Source organism: Rousettus aegyptiacus, unplaced genomic scaffold (genome assembly GCF_014176215.1).
Source record: "Rousettus aegyptiacus isolate mRouAeg1 unplaced genomic scaffold, mRouAeg1.p scaffold_m13_p_1, whole genome shotgun sequence".
NCBI classification, from domain to species: Eukaryota; Metazoa; Chordata; class Mammalia; order Chiroptera; family Pteropodidae; genus Rousettus; species Rousettus aegyptiacus.
The window spans coordinates 6,311,514-6,338,556 of NW_023416284.1; the positions used below are offsets into that span (position 1 = coordinate 6,311,514).

General features: G+C 47.2%; 2 protein-coding genes across 4 annotated transcripts in view; both read right to left on the minus strand.

The window, feature by feature from the left end:
* Nucleotides 1–442: 442 nt before the first annotated feature.
* On the minus strand, nt 443–19,338 carry EXOSC10 (exosome component 10). 2 transcript variants are annotated; one of them, XM_016149392.2, is made up of 25 exons: nt 19,185–19,338; nt 17,435–17,571; nt 16,606–16,729; nt 15,540–15,644; nt 14,835–15,000; nt 14,561–14,675; nt 13,468–13,543; nt 13,137–13,247; nt 12,861–13,004; nt 12,172–12,362; nt 11,029–11,185; nt 10,714–10,862; nt 10,487–10,537; nt 9,719–9,830; nt 8,404–8,454; nt 8,160–8,244; nt 7,959–8,071; nt 6,143–6,238; nt 5,823–5,897; nt 4,570–4,657; nt 3,368–3,441; nt 2,675–2,846; nt 1,799–1,857; nt 1,220–1,296; nt 443–583 (listed from the first exon to the last, which is right to left on the minus strand). In XM_016149392.2, exons 1-25 carry the CDS (start codon nt 19,293–19,295, stop codon nt 553–555), a joined length of 2,670 nt encoding a protein of 889 aa, XP_016004878.2. In that variant the 5' UTR covers nt 19,296–19,338; the 3' UTR covers nt 443–552. The 2 variants fall into 2 exon arrangements, with proteins under 2 accessions (XP_016004878.2, XP_016004879.1); XM_016149393.2 differs by lacking the exons at nt 443–583; nt 1,220–1,296; nt 1,799–1,857; ... (1 more) ...; nt 3,368–3,441; nt 4,570–4,657 and adding an exon at nt 4,701–5,444.
* Nucleotides 19,339–20,927: 1,589 nt separating this feature from the next.
* The window catches only part of MTOR (mechanistic target of rapamycin kinase), a 105,056-nt gene continuing 98,940 nt past the window's right edge, over nt 20,928–27,043 (minus strand). Inside the window, exons 54-58 of one of the 2 annotated variants that reach the window (XM_036228649.1) lie at nt 26,434–26,499; nt 24,454–24,534; nt 24,096–24,176; nt 22,510–22,615; nt 20,928–21,887 (exon numbers count right to left, since the gene is read on the minus strand). In XM_036228649.1, coding sequence (XP_036084542.1) covers nt 21,872–21,887; nt 22,510–22,615; nt 24,096–24,176; nt 24,454–24,534; nt 26,434–26,499 — 350 coding nt within the window. In that variant the 3' untranslated portion in view covers nt 20,928–21,871. The remainder of the gene's footprint in view (nt 21,888–22,509; nt 22,616–24,095; nt 24,177–24,453; nt 24,535–26,433; nt 26,500–27,043) is intronic. The other variant, XM_016149390.2, reaches the window with a different exon arrangement.

The window sequence follows — 27,043 nt, forward strand, 5'->3', positions numbered from 1 at the left end:
ATGAACATGTTTTGACTTTCGTAATGGTGAAAAATGAAATTAAAAAACAAGAGGAAGAGGGAGATGGGGGGAGGGGAGGGGGAGGGAGGCACGGGAGACCAGCCCCTCCAGGTGACGGAAGGAGCCCTACCAGCCCTCTCCTGAGGCGCTGCCACTTGGCTCCTCCTCGCCATCTGGAGGCGTGTGAAGGGAGTAAAATGGCCCATGACTCTCCTGACGTGGAGTCAGATGGGCGTCCTGCTCCCTGCCTTGCAGATGCCGCCCTTTTCGGGGTCCCAGGGGTCCTGCCTTCCTCCTGGGGAGTGGCTCTGGATCGCTCCGGAATCACAGTCTCCTCCAAGGGCACACTTACCAGACAGCGGGGTGGGCGACCCGAGCAGAAGGGGATCTGCCCTCTCCCGCCAGCGCCGTGGTGGCAGCGAAAGAAAAGCCAGGAAGCAGCTTTCTTCCAGGAAGAACGACTTTTAATGGTTTAGAAATGAGTCTGTACAAAACCAGCACCACCGTCTGGTGCCTCCATCCACTGGGGGGGCCCAGGGGTCTCCTCCAACACTATCTCTTTGGCCAGTTGTGCCTGAAACCCCTGCAGGGACAGAGTGAAAACAAAAGTTACTTCCGCTTTGGCTGGATGTCTGCTCTTGGCCTGTATATAAAATGCTGCGGAGCTGGATTCGGCAGCACGTACACCAGAATTGTACAGAAAATGCTGTAAACCTTAATAACGCAGAACTGAGGGACAATGCTTTGTTCCTGGTCCTGGAGGCCTGAGCAGAGCAGCAGAGCAGAACCCCCGCCCCGGCAGGCACAGCGTGGGCTGGGGCAGTACCCTGAGGCCCAACAGGTGACAAAGATCTGAAGGCAGGTTGCGTGTCGCACCACACCCTAGGGTGAGTCCTCTGACCTCAGGGCCTGCTGTTACGATTTCTTGCTTTTAACTAAAATATTCTTTAAGAGAGACAACCCATTTGCTTATTGATTTACTTTCTCCTTCCTCAGAAGCAGGCTCCTCTAGGAAGACGGCGCACCTGTTTTCTGTGAGGTGACCCTGGCGACCTGTCTGGTAACAGGTGGAGAGGGCTAAGAAGGACTGGAATGTCGGATGGAGTGACTGCGACTGGTACGTGGCACCCGCAATCGCCCCCCTGCCCCACCTCGGCTGTCCCAGTGTCAGAGGGGGATTTGGTCCTGAGTTTCAGGGGCCACGCCCTCCACCGCATACCTGTCTGACTTCTCCGCTGGAAAAGACATGCTTTTGCTTCCCATGGATTGTTTAAGTTTTTTGGCAGCAAAACATTTCTGGAGAAAAAAAATACACAGCAGATAAGAAACGATAAGATACATAGGAAAATACACCCACACTGGAGCCCGGTGTGGCTTTGGTTGTCTTGCAACTGGACCTTTCTGGGTGTTTCTGAAGGCGAGGCTGCCAGGAGGAGCTACTGTAAGAACTGGAGAGCGCCACGGGCCAGGCTCCCAGCCATGTTTGGAGCTGACTGCACCGGCACCACGTGGGGCGGAGGCAGGCCTGTGCTGGCACAAAAGGAGTGTTTTTGGCCAGTGGCTGTAATTCCCACGGGAGCGAACACAGACAAACTCCCTTTAAAATCACATGCAGCTTTTACAGCCTCCTTAAAAAAATTTTTTTTTTTTTTTATTGATGGGCATTTGTCTGTCCTCGGGAAGAAATGAGGTGACGGAAAAGACGTGCGGACAGAGGACCCAGGGCAGCCCGTCTCCCGGCAATGGACGAGGCAGGACTGTTCGCACCGCGCACACCGCTCTCCCGTGCAGTTCTCACCTTGCCGGGCGGGGTCTGCTTACTCGGGTCAAACTGGGAGGGTCTGGACTTGCCATTTCCTGAAAGGCAAGAGCAGAGACGCCGGCGATCATGAAAATGAGTTAACTTACACCTGGGCTCATTACTGGGCTGGGCCCACAATACCCAGGAAGCGCGGGCTGTCAGTTTGTTACCCTGGTTACGAGGAGCGACTTCTGGCTGCTGTAAATTCGCATGTCGCGTTCCCAGGAGCTAAGGGCAGCCTGAAGACTCGACTCATTTCTCACAGATCTAGTCTCAGGTCGGGCGGGCGCTAAAGCCCTGGGCTCTTTTACATGAAGAAAACGCAGCCTGGTCTGTGCTGGATGACAGCGCTGCCGATAGGCTGGGCTTTGAGGCGACAATACCGCAGAGAAAACTGGGCGGCCCACCCCGCCCTACCTTCTCTCTCTTCAAAGGGACATGCTGGCAAGGAGGCCGATCGGGTCAGGGCTGCCAACCGCAGCCCCTCGAAGTAGATGGCCTCCCACCGGCTAAGAAACCAAAGCTTTATGGGCATCAGGTGTGTTTTCCACAAAGCTCATTAGCGTGCGTGTGCGCGTGCACACGTATGTCTGTGTGAAAACATGTTCGTGGGCACAAGCTACTGTGAGGAAGGATGGAGCCACTGGAAACGGATGCCACCCTGCTAAGCCGCTGCAGCGGCGCAAGGGCAGGCTGGTGGGCAGTGGGCTTCCGTCCGGCCACGGCCGTTTGTCTTTGTCGCTCAGCTAATTCTTGGTCAGCGCCACGTCCTGGGCAGCGCCGTGCCTGTGCCTGAGCCACGCTCCCTTCGCCCTCCAGCCTTCCACCTGACGTGGCCGGACGGTCCTGACAGGGCACTGGACCTGGCCTCACCAGCGAAAGCCTTGAAATCCGACTTGCTGTAGTCATAAGGGGTAAACTCCTTTTCCGGTGGATCTGGGTCTTTCGGCTTCTTGGAGATTTTGAGCCGTTTCTTCTCTTGTTTCTGTTCTGCGGTCCGTGGGTCACTCGCTGTTCGCTCTCTCTTCCTGGCGGTGTTTTCGAGCTGCAGATCCAACACGCCCATAGGAAGGAAGCACAGAGGTACGTGAGTGGCGACGACCCCACGTGCCCCCGGGGCGAGCGCACTGCTAGGGGTCCGGCTGCCTGAGCGGGGCTAGTGCCAGGCGGAACGAGTTCCGAGCTGGAGAGAAGCGTCGGGCCGTTGAGGAAGGCAGGGCGAGAATGTTTACGAGGGCAGAGTGGGACGCGGGACAGCGTCAGTCCTTGTCTACTGCTAGTTGCATGGTACGATACATTTACTAGAAACACAGTGGAAGGAATCATCTGAGAGGATTTACAAGGTCAACCTTCTGGAGAGAAAATAAGGCACTGACCGACAGGCTAAAATGAACCGGAAAGACAACAGCATAATCTGACGCACAGTAAGTCCACGGCCACACCACCCTGAACGCGCCCGACCGCGTCTGAGGCGCGGGCGAGCCCTCCCGACAGCTGAGGAAAATCCTGACAATAACCAGGTGCATCTCGTTTCTTAAAAGGAAGAGCAGAAAAGCCAGCACGTACGGCAGCTTGCTGTCGGACAGACACGGCCTGCTTTGCTGTCGCTTTGTACTCTTCGTTGGCCTGGTCCCGGGCAGCTGCAAGAGAGAGAACTGTCTGTGTGCCGCTGACCGCAGCCGCCAAGGCTCTGTCCTCCCCCGGCCGCCCCGTCTGCCGTGGTAGCCGCTGAGCGCACTGCGGGCTCCTCGGCCTCCTGGGCTGGTTCCGCCTCACCCCCCAGCCTGAAGGGCGGCTGCTCTCAATGGCACCCTCCCCGTACCCGCTCCTCCCCCGAGAACCCAAACCCACACAGCCAATGGCCCATTTGACATCTGAGGATGTTTAACGAAAATCTCAACATGTCAAGGGCCAGAACCAAAGCCTCTTCTGCCTCGAGCCGGCTCCCCCTGTGTAGTCTCAGTCTCGGATGGCAACCCCATCTTTCTAGTTCGTCAGGACAAAACCTTCTTGCACCCACAGGTCCTCCCTTCCTCTCACACACCGCACCTAACATGTCGTCACATGCTGCTGGTGTTACCACAGGGTACATGCAGTCCCGCCTGCTACCACGCTGTGCAAGCCAGCATCGCCTCTCCCCTGATTACCGCGCTGGCTCCTGCCGGGCTCCCGCCCGTGCCCTCTGCACTCCTCCCCACACGGTGGCCAGGGCGGCCCTTCCCAAGTGTCGGTCAGTTCGCATCCCTCTTCTGCTCACAGCCTCCGAGGCTGCCTGTCACTGCAGCAGCCTCCAAAGTCCTTCCCACGGGCCCCGCTGTTCCCCCTCCTCACCTCTGGCCTCGCCTCTACGTCCCCTCGGCTTCGCCACGGTGGCCTCCTTGCCACCCAGGAGCACGCCCTGCGAGCCACCGCCTGGGGGCCTAGGCCTCACCGTGCAGAACACGCCGCCCCCAGGGGTCCCGTTGATCAGAGGCCACCTTCTCTAACCACCAGGTAGAAAGAGCCGCCACACTCCCTCGTGCCGTCCACCCTCGGCACTTCCTACCTCTGTCTGCGCAATGCCCTCTGCCATCTGACAACATACGTTAAGCGGTTTATTGTCCACTGTCCCTCAGTAGAAGGTAAACGCCACAGAGCAGGGCTATGTCTGTTTTGTTCACTGCTGTATCTGGCGGTTTGCTGAACGACTGAACAAGCGGCGCGATGTACCAGGGCTCCTCCCCAACATCCGCACTGACTGGCTGAGGTTGCAAGGAAGTGAATGCTACCTGTTTGCTCAGCTGCCTTCTTCCTGGCACTTTCTTTAGATTCTTTTTGTACCTGTACCTGGCTTGCCAGCTTCCAACGGTTGCTGATCTATAATGAAAACAAACAAAACAAAAAAACTCCAAAACTCAGCCACCTAGGAATGTTTTTTATTTTTTGTTTAATGAGGTGATGCAGGACATGCTAACCTAATAACTGCACACATTCTAAGTCATAATTCCAAATCTGATGACACACAAAAAAATAAAATCTCATGCTGGCTTTATTTATAAAGTACTTATTAGGAAGGACAAAGTACAACTGTGGTCCAAGAGGCACTGGGCCGGATGCTTTCATATCCAACATCTCATTCGATCCCTTCTAAAATCCTAGCACAGAGGTATTATCATCACCCCACTTCAGAGACAGGAGACAGGCTCAGAGAAGCTAAACAGCTCATCCAGGGGGACATGGAGCTGGGATTCAAGGAAGGACTCTGCGAGTCTGATGTGCTTCTTTCTGACGCCACGTTTACCTGTGGCATTAGAACACGTCTAGGTGACAGTCACGTAAGCATGGTAAGGGAGCTCTGGGTGTTGAATGTGGCACAACCAGGAGGGGAAAGAGGACAGGAGGCAAAACCTCCGCCTGCCCCTCCTTTCTCAAAACAAGCCAAACACCAGCGCCAGGGCTGAAGCCCATCAGGGATTGAACTGGATTCCCGTGGCCTAACGCAAGAGCAGTGCTGGTGGGCAGAGGGAGCCAGGCCACCCATCTGATCAGAGCAGACACTTCCTGCAGGGAGGAAGAAGGCTTTTAACAGACAATTAACACGCTGGCTCCCAGGAACATCTCATGGGGATCCAGGGAAGGTGTTTTCTTATTCTTATTCATAATGCTGTTAAAAACAAACCAAACAATACAAAACAGAGTGTTTTAAAATTGACGCTGTCACCTTCAAGAGCTTTAAATATTCATATATAAAAATGCATCAAGCTGTACATTTAATATCTGTACTTTACTGTATTAAATTAAACCTCAATTAAAAAAAAAATCAACCAAAAAAACAAAGACCTGTTTCTTAAAAAAGGTTCCCGAATGTTTTCAAGAATCAGATTAAAGTTCTGGTCCCTCTCTGCAAACAATGCTTATATATAAAGTGTTTTTGCATTCATTCTCAGGGGTGGCCTTGCTTACAACAGAAACCTGGTTCAAAAAATTAAGCAGTCCCCTTTTCTTAGAAAGTCACTCTTAGCAAGGATGACAGTCCACTTACTTCATAGATTTTCGATGATGGATCGAACTTCGCCGCCTGAGAAATGTGAGCATGGTGTTCTACCGAAGGCAGAAACTGGAGAAATGAAAACAGCCATGTTAAATGCGGTAAGAAATGGCATCTGGGCCAGACTTCACTCAAATGAGGCATTCTTGTTGGTTTCATCCTTGACCTCTATCCCCAACCTGGTCACTGGGGGACAACTGACACACACTGCGTTCTCTCTGAGGGCCCCTGGCTTCTTTTCCAGGTAAAAACACATATAGTGGGGGAAATCTCTGCCTGTTCTGTCAGCCTTAACATACACGACGATTACGTACCATCCTAAATGGATTTTCAAAGGACTCCATTATGTTCTGGGCTTTTTTCTGTGCAACCGTTAACAGACCCTGTCCAGTTTCTTCAGCACTAGGTTCCTGCAGAAACAAAAAATGATCACTTAAAACTGTAAACATTTTGTGACATTCAGATGTAAGCAAGAGAATAATGACTTATGTTTTTAAGCCTCTCCCATGTGTGATGTCAGAACAGGCTGTAATAGCGCTCTCCTGGGTGTTTGATACGTGTTTAGTGAATCGATGAGTCTGTGTCCTTACAACCTATGAAGTATGCAGTACTCTTAGCATCTTACGGATGAGGATCCTGAGGCTTGCAGAGGTCGAGGAAGCCTTCTAGGGCTTTATAGCTAACAGGGGCCGAACAAGGATTCGCGCCCAGGTGTCTCTGGCTCTAGAACTTGAGGTCATAACCTGACACTTACCTTAAAGTTATAATTACAAACCTTTCTGGGTAATCAATGTAATTATGCAACAGAAGGTTGCTTCTAACTGGATTTGCAAAACGCGTGCCACCCCTTTGCTCATTCTGAAGTGGGCGACCCCGGCATCCAGCGCAGGGAGCCTGCAGCCTCCTTTAGACCAAGCCGGGCAGCTTGGTGGTCAGGTGGCTGGAAATGCACGTGCGCATTTTAACTGCTTCGCCACCCTGACGGCTCATTACCTCTGGTCAACTAAAGCCCCCAGACTTCTTTCCTCGTGAATCACTGAAGCAACAAGACCCAATCTAATTTCACGTAATTAAGTGAAAAAGAAAGCTGACCCGCAGGTAGTAGACTTCGCGGGCGGCGTTTCAGCGTCCTGGCTCTGGCCCAGCATGCTAGAGTGACGGCACGCTGCGGACTGTCACCTGTAACCTGCCGAAGCACCCAGCCCTTCACCACTGAAACAGCTGCTAAGCTTGATGCTTGTCTCTGTCCACACAGAGAGTAATCTTGCTTCTCTTTCTTAGTTCTTTCTAGAAATTATGATGTTTCCTTTCTACTGTGTCTGTTGTTTGCGGTATTCAGAGTTTTATCTGTACTTTCCTTTCACTCCTGGTCGTCTCAGGATTCATGAATCCTGACCAACAAATGCACCCCGTCTTCCTTTTGCAAAGGACCTGTAGTCTAAGTCACTGGCAGCAACGAGAAGCCTGCGGTGTACGACAGGCTGGGAAAAGCTGTCACAACCAATGTGTATTCCCGCAACACGGCCAGGCCTCGGCTGGCCACACGGGGTCTCCAGACTAAATGGGGTCACTGCTACACTCAGGCTCTTTCTGGAATGGGAAATGAGTTCCCACCCACTTAACTAGCGCCCGCATATCCTGCTCTTCACTTCCTTTAATGAGCTGTAGTGTAGAGAAATACTTTTCAAAGCTTTCTCTCCTTCATCCAAAGCACACGTAGATTGGCTGGTGTTAGCAGGAAGGGACACGCGGCTTGCACTGCAGTTCATTACAGAGCGCTCACTCCATCCCTCCTGGGAACCAGGTGGCTGTGTGGGAAAAGTCCTGCTTGTTACCATGGTAGCCCAGGCCCTCCTCCCTGCCGGGCAGTAATGAGTGCTAAAAGGTCAACTCTTCCTTGAAGGTTTCTTCACAAGGAGCTCCCGAGTGAATCCTCCGCCCACCTCTCACAGACTCTCCTGTCCAGAGCTGCAAACCACCTTGCCAACCTGTCTCCGTGCTGATCCCCACTGCTGCTGGGTTTTACTTTTTTTGGCATGAGCCCCAAGGGTAGATGCAACCCTCCAGGCATGAAAACCCCATAAACCTCTGCAGGTTACATCATTTCACCGACGCTGCCACGTTACTCACATTAAACAATGTGATGACAGCAGTAGCAATAAGGCATTTGGTGTCCAGCAGGGCCTCCTCCTCCTCTCCTCCTCCAGGGAAGAGGCCTGTCTGTTTCTGCGCTGGCGCGGGCCCTAGAGGAATGGAAGTCAGCACGGTCAGAGCCTCCTGGACCAAGTCCCAGGCACCTTCCCAGCCTCGCCAGGATCCCCAGGGCCTCACCGCTGCCATTGGTTGGGATGACAGGACAGCCATCTGAAGGGGCGTGGGAGCAGTCATGAGGTCCAAAGAGAACATTCTCCAATCTCTGCATCAAGAAGAAACCAATAGACCACAGTGAAAAACCTGGAAGCAGGCAGTAGCTTTCCGCCTGCAGCCCTCGGCTGGCCTCCGACAGGGAGGGGGCTTCGTTCCCGCTGGGACTGTTATCTTCCCAAAAGGAGAGACGGCAGATGCCTCGCTCTACCTCGGGACTGGGCAGTGGTCCGCTCTTCTTCACTCCAGCTGCAACTTCTGACTAAAGAAGAAAAACAAAAAGAATTTGAGGAAAGTGGCCTGAACTTAATGACACACACATATTTTTTCCTTCGGCACAGACTATGTCCCTTCACTAGACTGTTTTTCAAGAGCCCAGAGATTTTCTTCATCCCTCCATCCCATTGAGTGCCTGGCACTATAATTACTGAGTGCTCAATAATTATTTGTTGAATTGAAGAATAAAACCCTTTATCGCGCCTCGGCACAATAGAGAAGGATTCCAAAGAGCCTGACAAAGACTTCTCTAGTAACCACTGTTTCTCTTCATTGGACAAACTGTGGAGCTAAGACAAGTTTTAACGTGAAGACTGTACATGTATTTATCCTCACTCTTCTTCATTACTTCAAGGGGGCTGATTTTAAGTCTTCCTGAATCAATAGTCTTTCAAAAAATTACAAACACAATTTACCATAGTGCCACCGCAACTCAGGCGACACCTTAAAAACTCCCAACAAAACAAAGCGACACCTGCAGATCCCCCTGAACGCACACCAACGCGAGCGCGTGCGCGGAGGTGCACCCTGGAGCATCGGGCACGCATCGTATTTTTGGCTGGACTTCCTGCTTTCACCTAAATTTGTCTAAACTTCAGTATCTCCTTCACAGAATTAGCTCTTTCTGAACTCCCCATTTCTCCCCGAGGTTCTCGTATTTTCCTAGTCACCAGGCTTTATATTTGGAGTGAGTCATCTTTGACTCAACTTCCATTAACTCCGAATCCACTTGCCACTCAGAGAAAACACCTCTACGTCCTTAACACAGCGCTCAAAAAAGATATGGTAGCCGTTTTCACCTTCTGTTACTAAGTACCATCAATCTTTTCTTTCGCTTATCCTTCTTGTACCTGTCCTTTCCTTTCCATTTCTGTGACCGCCACACTCATCAGGGCACTATCACTTTGCATCTGGACCCCTGCCAGGCTCCGGGATGAGCTCCCTGCACCGAGATCCCCACTCCATTTTACTGCATCAAGATAATGGCCTCCAGACAACAGCTAACCAGCCTGTCACTAGACATTTCTTGCTGTTGGGTTATCAAAAATAAAGTCATAAAGTAAGGATAAGCTTTAGTTTTTGACTATCATAAAGATGACACACACGCTGGATTTCCTAACACCTATTATTTCCTTGGGGTTTCTTAGAATGAAGACCAGATCACGTACAAATGAGACTACAAGGAGTCAGGGAGTAAGATGCTCACAGGTAGATAGAACAGGCCTGCTTTTGGCAGGAAAGCTTCTTACCTTCAGCAGGGGCATCTCGCGAGCTTGCTGGATTAGAAGGTGCATCTCATTGATCTGCTGCCGTACAAGAGGCGGTACGGGGTTACAGCAGGCTATGATACCCTGAGGTTCCCTGAAGACAAGTAAGAACATATTCAACTCATCAGTCACAAACACGCCCTCAAAGGCTTCCAGATAAGAACAATGAGCAGGTAAAGGCAGAGTGCCTCGGCCAAGGTGAAAACTAAGGAAACACATTCACTCCAGGGCAGCCCGGGGCAGCGGCTTCCACACGTACTCCATGCCACACCAGGCTTTGATGGGCTCCAGCTAACGGGACAAGCTGGAAAGAAGGACCACAGCTCTGCTGATCTGCCATTTTGCAATGTGGTGGTGAACAGAATATTATGAATTTTTATTCTGTGCTTATACTTCAATTAAGATCATAAAACATTTAAAATCAAGAAAGGCCTTAGGTTAGAAGATAGTACAGATGAGAGAATCTGACACATTCTTCTGAAAGTGGAAGCCAATGCCATAGGCTCAGAAACTCACGCGGGAGTCAATAGAGGGCATGACCATTGAAAAGGTGCCAGTTCAGAAATTTAAGCTCTGAAATGGCAGCCCGAGGGCAGAAATTCTGAATTCCTTGGACTTGGACTTCCTTGGAGCGCTCATCTTCTCTGGGTAACGAGCTTTGAGGTAAGAACAATCAAAGAAGCTTGATTTGGAAGGTCAACATTTCCCTACTGAGAAAGTCGGGACATATTAATCAGTGCTCAGACTCACTTCGGGAGTTCTTCCGCTATCTTTAGCATCATGTGGTTTGGCAGTACATATCTGGAATAAAACACACAATGGGATCACATTAAATTTAGCCGGCAAGTCCCATTACATGCTATAACCCAGGGGAAAAACGTAACCGACTTTCATGGCAAAAAGAAAAAAGTCCATTATTTCCCTGTTAGCAGACCTTCTCATTCTAAGAAAAGTGGAAAGAATTGCTGGTCCCTTACCCGTAACTTTCATCTTCCCTCCGAGCGGTTTTATCCCTCCAGGCAAACAGCAGCTGAAAGGCTGTCAGCTGCTGGGTGTTGAGATGCTTTTTCTGTTTCCTGTACAGTTCCAGGTAGGACTCGTCAGTGAAGATAGGTTTGATGAACTTCTGCAAAATGTTACGAAACATTCGAGACTTAGTGTGAATCAAAACTGTGCCCAAAGCGCTTCGAAACATCTGGTTCTTTTGGTAAATGTAAAGAGCAAAGGAAGGAACTGAGATCTAATCAGAAGTGAAGAGCGCGTCCGGGTTTGTGCGGCGGGCGAGGTGTTACCTTGAGGCAGATGTCCCTGCTCCGCTGCCACACCACCTGCAGCTGAACGGGCTGCCCGTTGCCTCGCTCCCACAGCTCCAGCCTCATTTTATCATAGATGTAAAGCAAGTAATGGGTGTCATCCCGGGCGTAGTTGAGCATCTCCTCGGGCAGAGGCCTAGAATAGCAACAGAGGAAATTGTTTCACTGATTTTCCCTAGGAGTGGCAATTTAATTTGTCTGCTCTGTGTGTGCTAAGTCTTGCTTGGCTCCTTTTGAAATCAAAGGTTCTTTCAGAGCCAATGCAATAGCTCCATCGACCTTTCCTGCATTTTAACATGACGAGCCATTGTTTCACAGCTGGGCAGGAAGCGCGGCAGGATGATGGTGTAAAGGAAGAGCTCCCTCATCCCGAGTTGGAATCCTGGCTCCAGATATATCTGTCCTTGGACAGGGCACTTGCGCTTTCTGAGCTCCCTTTCCTTACCCGTAAAGAAATGGAAAAGCGCCTCATGGGCTGTTGTGAGGATCGCACAGGGCAATGTCCCTAAGGCCCTTAGCTTGGTGTGTGGCACATGGCAAAGGTTAAATAACAGGTATTAATTTTTAGATTTTGTAAATTTTCATCTTATATTTGGGCTTTGTTAGATTCTCATTGGAAATTCTGACATGCAGAATTAGAGAAAAGCTTAATGGCTTCTTTGCATAAGGGCCACAACCTGCGGGAGGAAGCTAGCCATATGATCAAGCTGAGCAAGAATTCCAGAAAGTGTGGAGGACTCTGTTACAGTCTTACACTGTAGTTAATGCTTATTATAAGGTTAAATCAACTACGTACCTTAGGATCCTCTCACGCTCACAGGAGATCATCTCATACACATACAGGCAAATATACTAGGGAGATCCGAGATTCAAACAAGAGACTGACACGGACAAATACTAACATGGCACGTCTCTTTCAACCGCTATTCTACGAAACAGAGTGTGACAGAATCAGCCCCACACACTCCACACCATCACACTAAAACTTCCAGTTTCACGTTATGTCACTGAAAACAGCTGGAGAAAAGCCGTTACGGGCTGAATAGAGGTCTCCATGGACGAGGTTAATGAGCACCATGCCTCCTTCTGCCATCCGCACTTCCCTGTCAAGAGCAAACTGACCGTATTCTCCAGTCGGCCAGCTGATACTGCTTGTTCGACTCCACGTTGCAGTAGAGTTTCAGCAGATGATCGAGAGAGTGCCTGCCCAGGTTAAGAAGGCGTGCTGCCTGGTGTGTATCAAACATGTTCACGACGTACAGCCCGAAGTCTTTCTGTAGCCATTCTATGTCTGAGTCGGCACCATGGAAGACCTGAAAACAATACCAGAATCACGCAGTGTAACGCGTGTGAGGCCACTTGTGCTCTCGAAGGAACTCTGCCTCTAGGTTATCAGAACATTGGAATTAGAAGCCAGGAGAAAGATTAAGATGGTCTCAGTCTAAATGCTTCTTATAATTTGGGCCCAGCCTTCTATACTCCTAATTGCACACTCTTAAAGTCTGCTAACAGCCAATCATTCTAAGAAAGCAGCTCTACTAGCTTCCAGGGCAGTCATTAAGTTCAAACAATCTTGATGGCACGGGCTCATTGCAGTAGTCATTAAAATGATTTAAAATTTTTTTTTTCTGGCTGGTAATGAGCTAAGTCTTAGCTGTTCTAACAGCAGTTTAGCGTGTGGTACCCCAGTGTAGGAAATTACAACGATGCCTCGCAACTTTATTGGGTCTATGTTGAAATAATGAAACAGTAAACTGAAACGCAGTTAAATCTTGCACTCGCATGCAAGAGCTGAAAAACGGCTGGCTGACCTTAACAATAGCTGGGTCTGTGAGGCTCTCGTTGAGAATGTACATGTCACTGCGAAGCTCCAGGGTGTCAACGATGAAGTCTTCCGTGCGGGTGGAAATCTGCATCAGGCAGGTCAGTCCCAGGAAGCTCCTGTAGGAGTGGTGCTAACACACGTAAAAGAAGGGAGACGAGGAAACAGATTTTATTAGGCTTTCCTCCTCTGCTGATTTTGAAAAGTCGAGTAGGTGAACTCACAGAAAATGTAAAAATTTCACATGCGGTCATTTGTAAGTTACCTCCAAGTCCACAGCAAATTCTTGGCAATTCAAGAGTTTTTCGTTGAGTTCCACTAGTTCATCCAGAGAGGATACAAAATGGCAGGGTGTTTCTCCTACAGGTCGATATAACTGGATTGCAAAAGTATAGGTAGACAAAGAGAGGAATGTTAAGAATCACCTTTCACTAAAGTACAAAATGAATTATCAGTTCAAAAAATGACCCAAAGTTGCAACCCATTATTTTACAGATATTTAAGGAAAGCCAAAATTACATCGACTAATCTAGTTATTTGACTCTTCCTGGGCTACTCAACACCACCTATAAACTAAGCTGGGTTTGGGTACGAACCTGCGGTTGTGGCTTTTGAAGGACTGAATCCGGTGGAGTGAAGTGATCTAGTTCATACTGATAAGGATGTGCAAACCTGAATGAATAAAACAAAAAGAAAAATCGTTTTGCTTAATTCCGTGATTTGAGGAAAAACTGCTTTAATCCAATTTGTAAAAACGAATGAGAAAAGATTATTGTGAACATATTTTCTCTGTATAAAAAGCATTACTATTTCAACGACAATTCAAGTCCACCAAAAAAAAATCAGGTGATGCTTACCTTTTAAGTACGATAATTAAAAATGTGCTCATTTATAAAGATTTGAGCACTTATTTGCAAAACAATGTTTGGTGTTGTGGATGATACAAAAATATGAATATATAATTCCTTGTGGTCTGGAATAACAGATCTGTAAAGTGAGAGGATGTGACAAATATGGCCACATATCAAATGATGTATTTTTTTCCTGTTCCTCCATCATAGGCTTGTATGAAAATGGCGAGTCTACGGGCTCCTTGAGGGCAGCGTTGCCTCTCGCCACCTTTTTCTCCTTAGCACTCAGCCTGCAGCTCGCAGTGCAGAGCTGGGCTGAAGGAGTCTGACGGACGGGCTGCAGGGGAGGAAAAGACCAACGCTAACGAGGTTTTCATGGCCTCTTCTCTTTATACTGAGGGCAAAGTCCTTTTGTCTATTTTAAGTTAAGTTTTTCCAAAATGCTTATACCGCCAGTGGAAAATGCCTTTCCTTACTGAATTCATTAGTGAGCGTTCCCTTACTGTTTGAGTCCCCACCTAACAAGAAAGGCAGTGTGGTACAGCGGAAGAATAATTTGAAGAAAAGTTGGGGTTAAAGGTCTAGTTCTGTGGGAAGCCAGCAGCTCTAATTCTGTTATCACATCTTCACAATGGGGACAAGGACAACTGCGACCTTTCCGGTCTGCACTGAGGGTCACGGAAGATGATGGTTGTGTAGGCTCTCTGTGAGTACACAGGAGGTTTTATGATAAGATCCATGTTAGGATAAGGAGAAATCACCTCAATTCTTTGTGTGATATGTAAAATATTGTAAAACGTATTTCCCTGGCATACAGTTCAGACTGGCAAACACTTACATGTCCTGCTCCACCTGCTGGGTCCTCTGCTGATGGATGAAATCCGCCAGCGCAGGGGGGACATCCAAGTCCTCAGGACGGTCTTGCGGACGGTCCCGCCTTTCTTTAGACAGTGCTGGAGACCCAAGCAGTGACAAAAACACCATCACAAAAGAGGCAAACACGTTCACATCTTGTGTAGTTATGGAGGCTAACTGGCTCCCTCGAAGAAAGGGAGGTGGGAGGGAGAGCTCCTCCCCAGTTTGTTTCTGTTAGGCAGAGCTGTGGTACTCACCCTGGGGGAGGGGTTTCTGAGCATTGGGCTTGATAAAGATTTTAGGAAGAAACGGCGTGTTGGAATTATCGATCTTCTCCCGAAATTTAAGCTGAGGTCGGATGATGTTTTTTGCATGAAGCAGCCGGAAAGTTTCAGATTTTGATTTCTTGCTATATTCTCCTGCCTATTGATGAACAAATACAAGGAATACTTTATAATATAGCAACTTGATGAATTAGAAAAATAAAATTCCAATTTATGCCTTCCAAGAAGATGAGAACATTCTAAGAGCCATTCATTTAAGAATGTATGTGTGTGAGACTGGGGGGTGCAACATAGAGAAGAAGGTGTAATTAGGTTGTGTTTTTTTATGAGAATGAATTAGGCAGTGGCAAGGTCCGTGTCCAAAAATTTAGAATAGAAATGCAAATTTTAGTATGGGCAAAAGCTGACATTAAAAGCTCTAGTGCAGCGGTCCCGAACCTTTTTGGCACCAGGGACCAGTGCTCCTATGAGAATTTAATGCCTGAGGATCTGAGGCGGAGCTGAGGGGGTGATGCTGGCGCTGGGGAGCAGCTGCAAATACAGATGAAGCTTCCTGCACTGGCCCGCTGTTCACTTCCTGCTGTGTGGCCTGGTTCCTAAGAGGCCATGGACTGGGATTGGTCCATGGCCTGGTGGTTGGGGCCCCCTGGTCTAGTGAATCTAAAAAGGAGCTCTCACCTTACGGTTCCAACTGGATACTATGGTTTTGGGGACCTGCAATCCTGCAGGCAGGACAGGCTGCTGATTCTTATTCACGCCTGATGCTTCGTCCAGTAAAATACCCTAAGAGTGGAAGAGATATTAGTTTAGTATCTTCCTTTCAGGGTTAACAAAGTTAATTACCTACAATTTTAAAGAAATATTTTCAGAGAATTACATGTGAAGATACATAAGTATAATGGTAGCTAATAAAATATAGGGAAGTTATCAGCTACTCCTAAGCTTTATTCAACTCTCTTTATACTTCTTGATTGGGCTGAAAATTCAAAACTGATTTAATAGTGTGATGTTGCTCAACAAAATTAAAAAGACCCTAGACTGCATATATTAAACATAGAAAGATGGCATTTAGAATGAGAACAAAGGGTGTCCTGATCTACTTTGGAATGTAGAAGCAGATGTGGAGTTATCAGTTTGGGCAGCACTAATAGACGTGCACCCAGGTGTCAAACAGCAGCATGGCAGGCCTTGAAATTATAAAATATAAGAAATCACTGAAAGATCTGTGGGCATTCACCCTTGAAAGAGATGACTTCATGGGACAGGAGAGCATGATTTAAACACCTGCAGGACTGACACATGGCTGAGTGTTTGTTCTGGATGATCTCACTGTAAGTCTGTAAATAATGTTCTGCTGTAGAATTAGGCATAAATAGACAGTAAGCTAGAAGGAATGGTCTGCATGAGAGCTGGGTTGTTTAGCAGATTGTGAATAACAGTAACCATTGACTAAATTTTGGTTGGGCTCTATATTCAGAAGCCTCTTCTCTTGCAGGCAGATTTATAATAGGTATTTAAAAAAAATGGGATTCCACTGGGCAGTGATATTTTCAAATGATATAGCTGAAGATAACTGTTATTTGGGGAAAAAGAAGCCAACTATCAGAAAAGAGGAATGTGTTACATGCAAGAAACATAAAATTGCCTTTTCATTTCCTAAGGCACTTGGGTTTCTTTTTCATATTTTAATAGTACCAAAGCTCTTCCTTTGTTAGCTATCTGAAGAGTAAGGCGAAGTACTCACCACTCTTTCCAGAATAACATCATTGGTATCAACTAGTAAATCAAACTTGTCCTCCAGTTCGGTCACTTTTTTTCGATCCTTAATGTTGCTCCGACACCCATGGTATTGCATCACCCTGCTCATGCTAAGGACAGGAAAACCAGCATGAGTTTGTATACTTTTATTCATTGTTTACAATCTGGGAGCAGGCTCAAAAGGCATGGCTAAGACTCTGCATGGGAGAAGGCTCGAAGGGCTTGGCTAAGACTGCAATACTTTATGATCAAACTAATAAAACATGGACCCTTCGCCAAAATCATTGAGTGGCCTTGGGCAATTCACTAAATCTCGCTAAGGCTCATCTGTTAAGCGGAGGAGTGAAAAAAAATTACCTCAACGCTTCCTTCGAGTTCTAAAAAATATATAATACTACATAAATAATGTATTTTGCATTCACTGTTTTAACATGAAATCTAAAACATTCCCTAATTGTCTTGCAACAGCTAAACAAAATCCAAGTTTGTGTACTGTCTGTCCTAACACACTTCTTAGAAAGCTAAGATTTGTGACTCCACAAGCTGTGTGAGAGAATCTTAGACTAGGTTTTCAAGTTCTATATTAACCCAAAAAGATTCATTATCTATAGGTGTAAAAGTCGATATATTTTAAAAGTTAAACTCAAAATTTACCAAGTAATGTCTCCCTAATGAAAATCCATTGTCTCATTTTTATATTCCATAGCTCTTTATAGCACTGAAAATTATGGTAAGAAAAAACAAATTTCAGGAAAAATTATCTACTTCTTTATATTTATTTCTTTCAACATGAGAAAACAATATACAATACTTACCACTGAAGCAACCTATCTCCCTGTGTTTCACAAAATGCCTGGAAGCCAGGAAAACTTCGATAAAAATCATACTCGTCGCCAAACTGTGGCAGGCCCCCAGATGCCTTGGTGACTGCCACCACGGACCCAAGAGCAAACTGTCAAAACCAGAAAATGAGCATGTTTTGAACATGTATTCCCCATTCATCCAGCAACTATTTTTTTCAACGTCTACTATATATAATACATTTTGCTAGATAGTGAAGATATCCAATCTCACGAATATTCATTTAATGCCAATTTTAGCACTGGCTCTGAGGATACAATGGTAAACACGAAACCACGTTCTGGAGCTACTTGGGAGCGTGGGGGGAGGAAGAACAAATACATAGATAAAATGACTAATATTCAAACGGCCTGGGTTTGAATCTTGGCTCTGCTACCTATTAACTGTGATCTTGGGCAAGTTATTTCATTTACTTGGACCTTAGTTTTCTTTTCTGAAAAAACAGCATTACAAAAGTGCCTACCCTACATAGTTGTTGAGAGGATTAAATGAGCTATTAAATCACTTTGAATAGTGCTCGCTACAAGTGCTATCATTATTACTACTCAAATTCAGATCCATCAGTTTTCTACAGGAATTTATTTTGTGTTTTCATTTGGGTAAGCATCACCTAAAAACAATATAAGAATGTTCTAGATCCTTTGGCTGACCCACTGATAATGCCTACCGCCCACAACTGGACTTATGTTTATGGTTCGGTCAGTGTCAAGTAAGTAGCTCTCTAAATAAATTGTTATGTGGTAATTAGAAAAAATCTGAAGTGGCTGTCCTAGATAAAAGATGGTTGGTCACGTGAAAGCCAAATGACTTCACTGTGAGTTGTGTAATAGAAGTTTTCCAAGAACAGAGAAAGAAGGTGGGAATTTGAGTTATGGTGGGGTACATGGTAGCTTATAGCATGAATGCACCCAATCAGGACCATGGCTAGTGGTCAAGAAGCTATTCAGAGATAGATAAATAATAGCATCTGCAAATGATAAATTAGATATATGAGTGGAATTTTGGAAATGTGTAGTGCAAACTTACAAGTTTTTTTAGTTTCATGGTTTTTAAGAGCTACGCATGAGGTGTTTAAACTTAATTTTATGTTTGTATATATTGAACCTACAATACACAAAAAATTTAAATGAACCCTGTGTTCCTTTGACGTGGCATTGATAAACGTTCTATGGTACCTACAGGAAAGAGATTCGGTAGCAGCTTTAACAGGTGGCACTAAAACCCAATTTGGGGGATTATGTAGGACAGACACTACGGGAGAGGGAAGAGGCGCCACCTCGGCCGCGGGAGGGGAGGATGCAGGGAGGGATGGGAAACATAAAGGAACCGAGCGAGCTCCTCTGCACTTGGTTGGGTAGGTCGGGCCTGCGCAGGGGTTGAGGTCGCGAGAGCTGGGGCATCAACGCTACAAAGAAGCCCTTCCCAGTGTGGAGAGGACTCTCCACACTCAGGGCTGCACGGGCTCGACTCGGGGAACACGGGGGGCCCTGGGATGCGGGGCGACCCTCAGTGCCCGCGTGCGAGGCCCCGCCCCTGGAGGATCAAGTGAGACTGTGCCGGGCGCGGGCAGCTGCGCCTCGACCCCAACCCCGGGGCTCCTGAGCGGTGCGCGCGCTGCCGGGCGGACGGCTGCCAAAAGGTCCTGGGCCTGCTTCCGGCCGGTCGCGGGCGGCTCCCGGTGTCTCGGAGGCCCCGGGAACTCACCTTCACGAAGCTGTCTGCGTCCGGAAAGCCCGGCAGCACCATCTCCTCGTCGGACTTGGCTGCGCTCGTCGCCGACGGGGCCTTGGATTCTCGGGGGCTGGGAGGCGCCATATTTTCGGCCTGCACGGCTCTTCTCGCGAGAGCGCCCGAGTCGACGCGACGTGCGCGCACCACGCATGTGCAAAGGCCTTCTTAGGGGCGTGTAAGGTGGGGTGTTAGCCACGAATGCTCCAGCTAGGGAACTACGTTTTTCTTTAACCTCATGTTGCATGATCCCAACCAGTGATTTGGTGTAATACCGGGAGGACCCAATTAATCCTCATATTTAAAGCCAGCTCCTCCCACGCTCCAGATCCGTGCCTCTCTGCGGACTTGATCTTGGCTCCTGTAATTAATCCCCTCTCTGCTTCCTGTTTTCCCTAGCCACAGGTTCATTCCTTACAGCCTAGACATATGTTGGCATCTCCCAACGAAAAAGACAAAACAAAAACACCCCCTACACCTTCCAGCCACCATCACATGTCTCTTGCTTCTTGTAGGCAATGCACTACTGGAAAAGGTATCTACATGCTCCCAGCGTACTTAACCTCCAATGCCTGGCTCCTCCAGTCTCATGTTCCTCTCCACTGACACTGCTGGAACCTCTCTTGTTTAAGCATATCGTGAGAACTCAAAGCATTTGCTAACGGAATGCCTGGAAGAGCTCTTGTTTGGAGGGAGGCACTATTAGGTAGCTCAGGGGAGGGACTTGGTAAGTTCAGTGGGTATATCCCCTCTCCCAAGATCAGGAGCGGCAAACCCTTAATACAATTCATTTGGCCTATTCGTGTTCAATAAATAGTAGCTTTTGTCATTATTCGGAATATCTTAACAGGATACTTGTTCTCCACCGTTATTCCCCATTTGTGTACCTCAGGTACACAGGTATCCTGGCAGAACAAAAGCCTAGCCTAGTTCATTGAAGCTACACTACACAACTAATATTTTTTGAGCACTTATTTCATATGCTTTACCCTCATGCCACGTGTCAGGATGGGTTTCCTCATCTTCAAAACAACTTTATGGGATAGCGCATACTATCATCCATCCACACTTTAAGGGAAGAAAACAAGATTCAGATTGCACCTCTTTTAAAACCTCGTACAGTTCCCTGTTGTCCACAGTATCAGGTTCGAACTCCTTGCTGGTGAACTGTGAGGCTGGCCACAGTCTGGCCCCGCTCTGCTTTCTGGCCTGCTGTAGGTTCCTATTCTTCCTTTTGCACTTTTTATTCCACCATCGACCACTGAGGCAGACATACTAAACTATATATAAAACTGCCATTTTATATATCAAAAATGGCTGAACACCTGCAATCTAATGTGGTCCAAGTTAATACGTGCCATTTCTGCACTACATTGTGCTTTTACACCTCTTTACTGCTGAGAATGTCCTCGCTTGCTTCATCTGCCAAGACCCATGGCAAATGTCCCCCTTTTCATGAGGCTTTCTTGTTTCACGCAGTGGAATCAGTCAGTTCAGAGCCCCACTTGCGGCTCGCACACTGCCCGTGGAGTTATCAGTCCACTCCTGCATGATGCTGTCTCTGTCTTTTCTGGCCTGTGAACATCCCGAGGAAACTGACCAGGTCATGGAGATCCAGTGTCCTTCATCGTCCCTAGTACTAAGCACTTAGTGAATGGCGAAGGAGTAACTGCTTACTGTATAAACTAATACTTATGAATAAAAAGGCACTCACACACATTTTTAAAATTCTGATGTCATTTATTGGCACAAAAATTATTCAGATACGACATGGCATCCAGACATGGCTACACTTGATACTTTGTGCATTTAGTTTAACATTTCTTTTGCCCATAATTCCCAACACGTACTAGGCCCTCCGTGTTCGGCACCTCCATCGCAGCACTTCCGTTTTCCAAGGCCCTGCTCTAAACAGAGCATCCGGACCTCACTGAAAACATCCCAGGACTGTGCTGGGGAGGGCCCGTGTGGGCTGCTCCACTGCACTGTGCTCCCCTCGGTGCATCTGCGCAGCCAAAGCTGCCCGGCAATCTGAAGAAACTCCCCTCCCAGTGGTCTGGGTCTTGGACTGCAGTGTGTATGTCACAGCATCACGGGCGAGGCAGAAGACAGATCTTTTCCCATCCACTTTGGCCCATCCTGTAAATGCTGTCGCTGCTGTCCACAGACCAGTGAGGTAATGGGATGGCTGAAGGTGGTGAAGTCGGCTTCTCCCGCTTCCTTATAGTCTGGAATCCTAAGACGTGTCCTCCACGACCTGAGGCTTCTTGACTGCACTGAGTTTGCTGTATTCATGTTGAGAGGAACGACTAGGCCACTCGGCTATCAGCAAATGCTTATAATGAGTTGTGAGTTAAGTCAAAACCCGTATTTCTAAAGTTATGGATCTTCTGTTCCCCAAAATCAATGGCTTGATTTATGTACTGTTACTGTGTTTACTGTCCTGGGAACCAAATCAAGCCTTGTGTTTCTGACGATATATTCTTTAACAGCAGCTAGAGAGTTGGCTCAAACCAACTTTTAATGTACAGTAGTTCTCTTCATTTACATTTTGAAATATTTAACAAAGCTGAACTTTCTGACCATGGTTTCAGTTTAGTGGAAGCATATACCAAGCTACAAAAGGCTTGAGAGAAATGCTGTGGGCATGTCTGGGCCTCTGGTTACCAGAAAGGGCACCTAAGAAGACAGAAAGAAAAGGAATATTTTAATAATTCAGGCGTCTTCACAGTTTTCCACAGATACACTGACATTGAAGATACCAAGGCCTGACAACCCCCACGACACACCCTGATATCTGCCAAGCGCTGCCTGTGAGGGACACACTCATTTCAAGTCAAGGGCTGATGCCTGCCGTGGTCCCAGGACACTTCCGTGTCTTACTCTCTCTAGTTCCTACCTTCGAGCAAGCCTCAGGCAATCCATCAAAGCAGACCCGGGAGTGATCAAAAACCTGTCTTTTCATCTCCTCTCTGTTACTGCTCTGGCTACTTTTTCTTTGTTCTTCCTATATCTCAAAACTAACAGCAAAATCCAAAAAGACCCCCTGCTTCCCCAAAATGAGGAAGCCCCACTTTTCTGAACCTTCTTTAAATGTAATTTTAACCTATTTTGGTGTTTGCCTTCCGAACATGCATCCATATTTCTCAATTTTGTCCTTTTTAGAGCAATGAGCACACACAGTGAATACAAACTTTTAAAGAAATGTGAAACTAGGACTACCCTTCATGGGCACCCCCAAATCTTTTTCCGTGATGCTGACTGCTTATTTTAACAAAGGTACTTTGAGACACCCGCTCACCAGCCAATGTAGCACTGGCAGAGGTTCTCGTGGGATGTTGCTTGTTTGATGAGCAGTTCGACTTGTGTTGGGACATCCAAAGTTTCATCGTGAGAGAAGTCCCGACCTAGGGCAGGAGAAACGAAACCATTTAATCTGCACCTGCTTACCCAGCCCCCACTTGGCACCGGTTGGCTTTACTGTGCATGCAACCCAAGTCAGTTTAGCCTCATACTAAAGACGGTGAGAGTTGAATTTTACATTCGCCTCCACGTGACTTGAACGAACACCAGTCTCCTTCTTCTAATACAGACTTGGTTCAAAGAAGGTCACGTCCTACAGTCGGCTGACTTCAGGAGTGGCAAAGATGTGGCTGACAGGTTTAGGAAGATTTCTTCTATTCCATAATCACCCTTGAGTTAGGCAAGTGAGCGAGAAACCCTGTTCTGTTTCAATCCTACTAGCCTCCATTTTGAGCCTTTCCTCCCACAGGGCAGTTGCTTCCATTATAAATTCATAATGTCCCACCTCCAACGGGCAGGCACTCTGCACTGCCTGGCCCCCCGTTTACTTACAAACCTTTAGTACTTTCCCACTGCCCTTAGGATATAGGGTAAAAATAAAAGGCCCTGTAGATCCAGCCCTGGGCCGCTCAGAGTCAAAGGTTTTATGCTGAGCTCCTCACACCTCCCTTGCTCTGGGGCAGTGACCGGCCAGCGTGTGGACCTCTTTTCCTGCCCTGCTCCCTCCCTCCTCAGGGCGCTGGCACCCGGTTCCTATACCTAGAACAATCTGCCCCCAATCAACTCTCCTTTCAGATTTCAGCTCATGGGTTGGTTTGCTGGGGAAGCTTTTCCTGACCTTAAATTCCCCTATTATTGGCATCAGAGCCCCAAGTCCCTTTCCCCCATTTAGTACAGTGTTCCCCTTTAGAGTCTGGGCCCCATGAAGGCAGGGAATCTGTCCGTTTTTTACCAACACGGTTTCCTCGGCATCCAATGCTTATAGATGCTCAATAAATAAATACACCTTGACTACAAAACTTTTGTGCCAGTCCCTAATGTTAAGCACTTGGCATCCCATGTCTCACTGAGCCTCACAGCCTACCAAGAAAGGCATTCTCATCTTCAGATGAGGAGACAGAGGCCCAGGGGTCACACGGGAAGCGGTGAAGCTGGGGTCTTCGGCTTCCCCGACTCCCGCCCACCATGGCACACCATCTGTTCAATGTGACATGTCTCCTTTTTGAAAGCATGCACTTCTCCTCTTCCACACTCCCTGCCCACCACGGCTACGAGAGGACGGCTCGGCAATGATCAGAGTGGACACATGCACTCTCCTATCAAGTCATGATGACGGGATTTTTTCCTGAATTTGGACTCAATGTAACTTTACATATCTGTTAACATGAGATCGATGACATTAAATTTATTGGTAATTAGAAAGAGAACCAGAGAAAGTTCTTAATTGGTGGCTTCAGAGACACTCCAGTTAGCAGCGTAGTCAAAATTGAGGTGCCAACGGCACTGGAAAATGGGGCTGACCGCCAACTCGAGGAGAGAAGAGTCTCTCAGATCTTAGGTTTAAGCAAACACAGACACACTCACCAGTGAGCTTATCTCGAACTCTGTTAATAATCTGAATAGCTTTCTTGTTCAGGGCCTCTGGTTTGACCAGACCATCTCCAACTAGAATACACAAAAGTAGAAACAACAGTAAGAACTGCATCATCACATCAGGTTCAACGGACGCCTTGCTTTTCTCAAACATTCACTTTTGCACGTGTTGAGCGACTCTTCCTCTGTGTCTGTCTTTATCCTCAGAACATAATGAGAAGTTCACGGAACCTTTTCTGCTCAAAGGCGGTTTTGTTCCTTCCTCTCATTGACCCTCTCGTGGTAAAACACAGCTGCTATTTTCTTAATGAGCTAGTCACTGGCGCGAGTCCTCAGAGGTTGGACTTACTGAAAGAATGAATCGATTCTGGCACTGTGGTCCCCGTTTTCTTATGGGCTGGTTCCCCAAGTTCCACACCATCCAAAATTTCTAGGAGGAAAACAATCAGAAAATTCAAACACCAAGAAGACATCGTTCCAAGGTATTAGCTCTAATTCTTCGCACACTATATTCCCTTGCACACTTGCCCAACCCACCTCAAAGGGGACAGGAGAAAAGAAGCGTTGTTACCCTTCATGTACTTAAAAGTCGTAAATCTGCAAAGCAAGACTTTTCAGGCAAAGAGCATTAAATAAATGTTCTGATAGGGGACAGGAACATTAATCAAAGACCTGATGATAGAACTTACTTGGTTTGACAAAAACTGGTAATAACATAAAGAAAACTAGCTTTCCGCGGATCAAGCATATGACTAAGTGTTATTCCTTGGAGGAATTTATACATCAGTTCTAGAAAGAAAAATCTCAGGCTCTAGAGTCACCCTCCACTGACTGTGGCCTCAGGACAGAAGAGCCCAGAGTCAGAATGATGAAGTTATTTACACAATGCCATTCTACCTCACAGGCCTTCAAAACAAAGCCAATGATGATACTTTTACTAATAACCCTCTAGAACTTAACTTGTAAGCCATATAGAAACAACCAAGTCTGCTACCGTCTGGTGCCACCAGAACCAGCTGTCCTAGTTGGCCCCTAAATGCTACAGGCAGCACACAGAAGTCACCCAACGACATGCTGATGAGGTGGGCCCCGAGCATTAAACAGGAAGTCTCGTATACTTTGGATGAGACCAGTCATCTGCACAAGGTACTCAGACATCGTGGGTGATCTGGGCACTCACAAATCCCATCGCGGTGTCCACGGTAGAGTCCGCACAAGTTCAGAGATGCCACTATCACCCAGGACCCCAACTTCCTGCCCAGAATACGCTTTTTCTTTCTACCCATCCAGATCCCATGTAGCCAATAAGTCTCAGCTTAAATCCTGCCAAGCTTTACCAATGCGGTTCTGAGCAATAACTCTGTTCTCTAAGTCCCACGGCCCTTCTAGTCCAAAACAAATCACATGGTACTTGATTACACAGTGGAACGTGCTATTCTTTTACTATTTTATATATATTTTGGTCAATACTATAATTCAATTCTGTGCTTCTTTAGGGTGATTTCTGTATGTCACATTCTTATTGCAACCTTAAACATTATTTGGTTTAGCCAAGGAACTAGTTGCAAATGTTCCACAAAGGACTGTAGAGAATATTTACCTTTTTACATACCCCACATTATTTCCCAATATGTGAAGTGTTTAGGATACTGTTAGCTGTTATGAAGAAAAAAGGTGGGCAGGCTGGGGCCGGGGGACGAGGGGACGGCTAAGCGGAGTTAAACAGCTGTACCCTGAGACCTCCCAATGTGTTCACTGCACAGCCCCTGGCCCGGCTCTCGTGGGGCATCCTCTTCTTGGGACCCTGTCCTGAGGCCGGCGCTCTTGGGACCATTGTTTCGCGTGGTTTCCTGGCTCCTCGGGCAGCAGTGTGAGTGCCTTTCTGCTGCTTCCACCTTCCTTTTCATTTCAGAGCTATTAACAATGCTTTAGGAGGAAGGAAACACAGCTAATAATGATCCCAATGCAGATGCTGCTGAAAGGCATGCTAAATGCTGGCTAATACTCAGACACACTTTTAACTGTATTTTTATAGATAGATTGCATAATTTGATCAACATTTCTAAGTTTTAGGTACCCACTCTATCCTGAGAGGCGTTAATAAAAAGCACGTACAGGTGCTTGGTGCTCAGTAAATACATCCAGACCAAGTCTTTGAATGAATGTCTGTCTGTTGATATTTTAGCAGTGAGAGAATCTTCCTTCGTGTTCGGCATCCGTCGCTACTTTAAGTCGTTTCTCCTAAAGGCAGTAACAAAGCTCACCCTGTTCTAGAAACACTCTGGACAGGAGGGGACAGACTCTGCAGTCTCCCATGGGAGGCACCCACCTACTGACTGGCCAGCAGAGTAGGAATCTGTCCTTGTTCGGGATCTCTTGTTGCCTTTGGTATTTGCTGGGGAAAGAAAAAAAGGGAGGATTAAAAAATGCTTCGGACTTTGACTTGACTGATGTGATATTTTCTCACAATCCTAAAAATACAATATTCCCCAAAGCTATAATCCCCCTAAGAGAGAATCAAACATGTTTTACTCAGGAGTAAGTTCCTTTTCTAGAAGGGGTATCCAGTCCTGAGGGACACTCTATAATGTCGAGCTGGATTTAGACGATGTAAACCAGGTGACAGAAGGGGAAAATGCGACTTATTCGCAGTGGGCGGGGTGCCTCGCTGGTAAACCTCTGCCAAGGAGGTGCTGCCGACCCGAACCACCGCTGTGCGCACCTCCTATCAAAACACGAAACCCAAACCACCAAAAACCACTAGGGTACCTAATTTACACTGAAAAGGATTTTAATTAATATCTAAATTGATGATTGGAGTTTTCTGTTCTAGTTAATAAAAATACTTGAAATTCGTTTCCAGCCACGAGAGCTTTGTGAAAACGTAATGCAGTAGCTCAGTGATACGTCTCAGGCTCAAATGTAACGTCAGACAGTCC

Bases quoted from the DNA above. Each gene is read 5' to 3' on its own strand.
- EXOSC10 (XM_016149392.2), bottom strand. From the start codon at position 19,295: ATGGCGCCTCCCAGCCCCCGAGAATCCAAGGCCCCGTCGGCGACGAGC. The intron at 17,572-19,184 runs GTGAGTTCCCGG...TGGTTTTGACAG, and splicing joins ACGCAGACAGCTTCGTGAAG to TTTGCTCTTGGGTCCGTGGT. The intron at 13,544-14,560 runs GTAAGTGTTTGC...TTATTCATTCAG, and splicing joins CAGCAGGTGGAGCAGGACAT to GTTTGCACATCCTTATCAGT.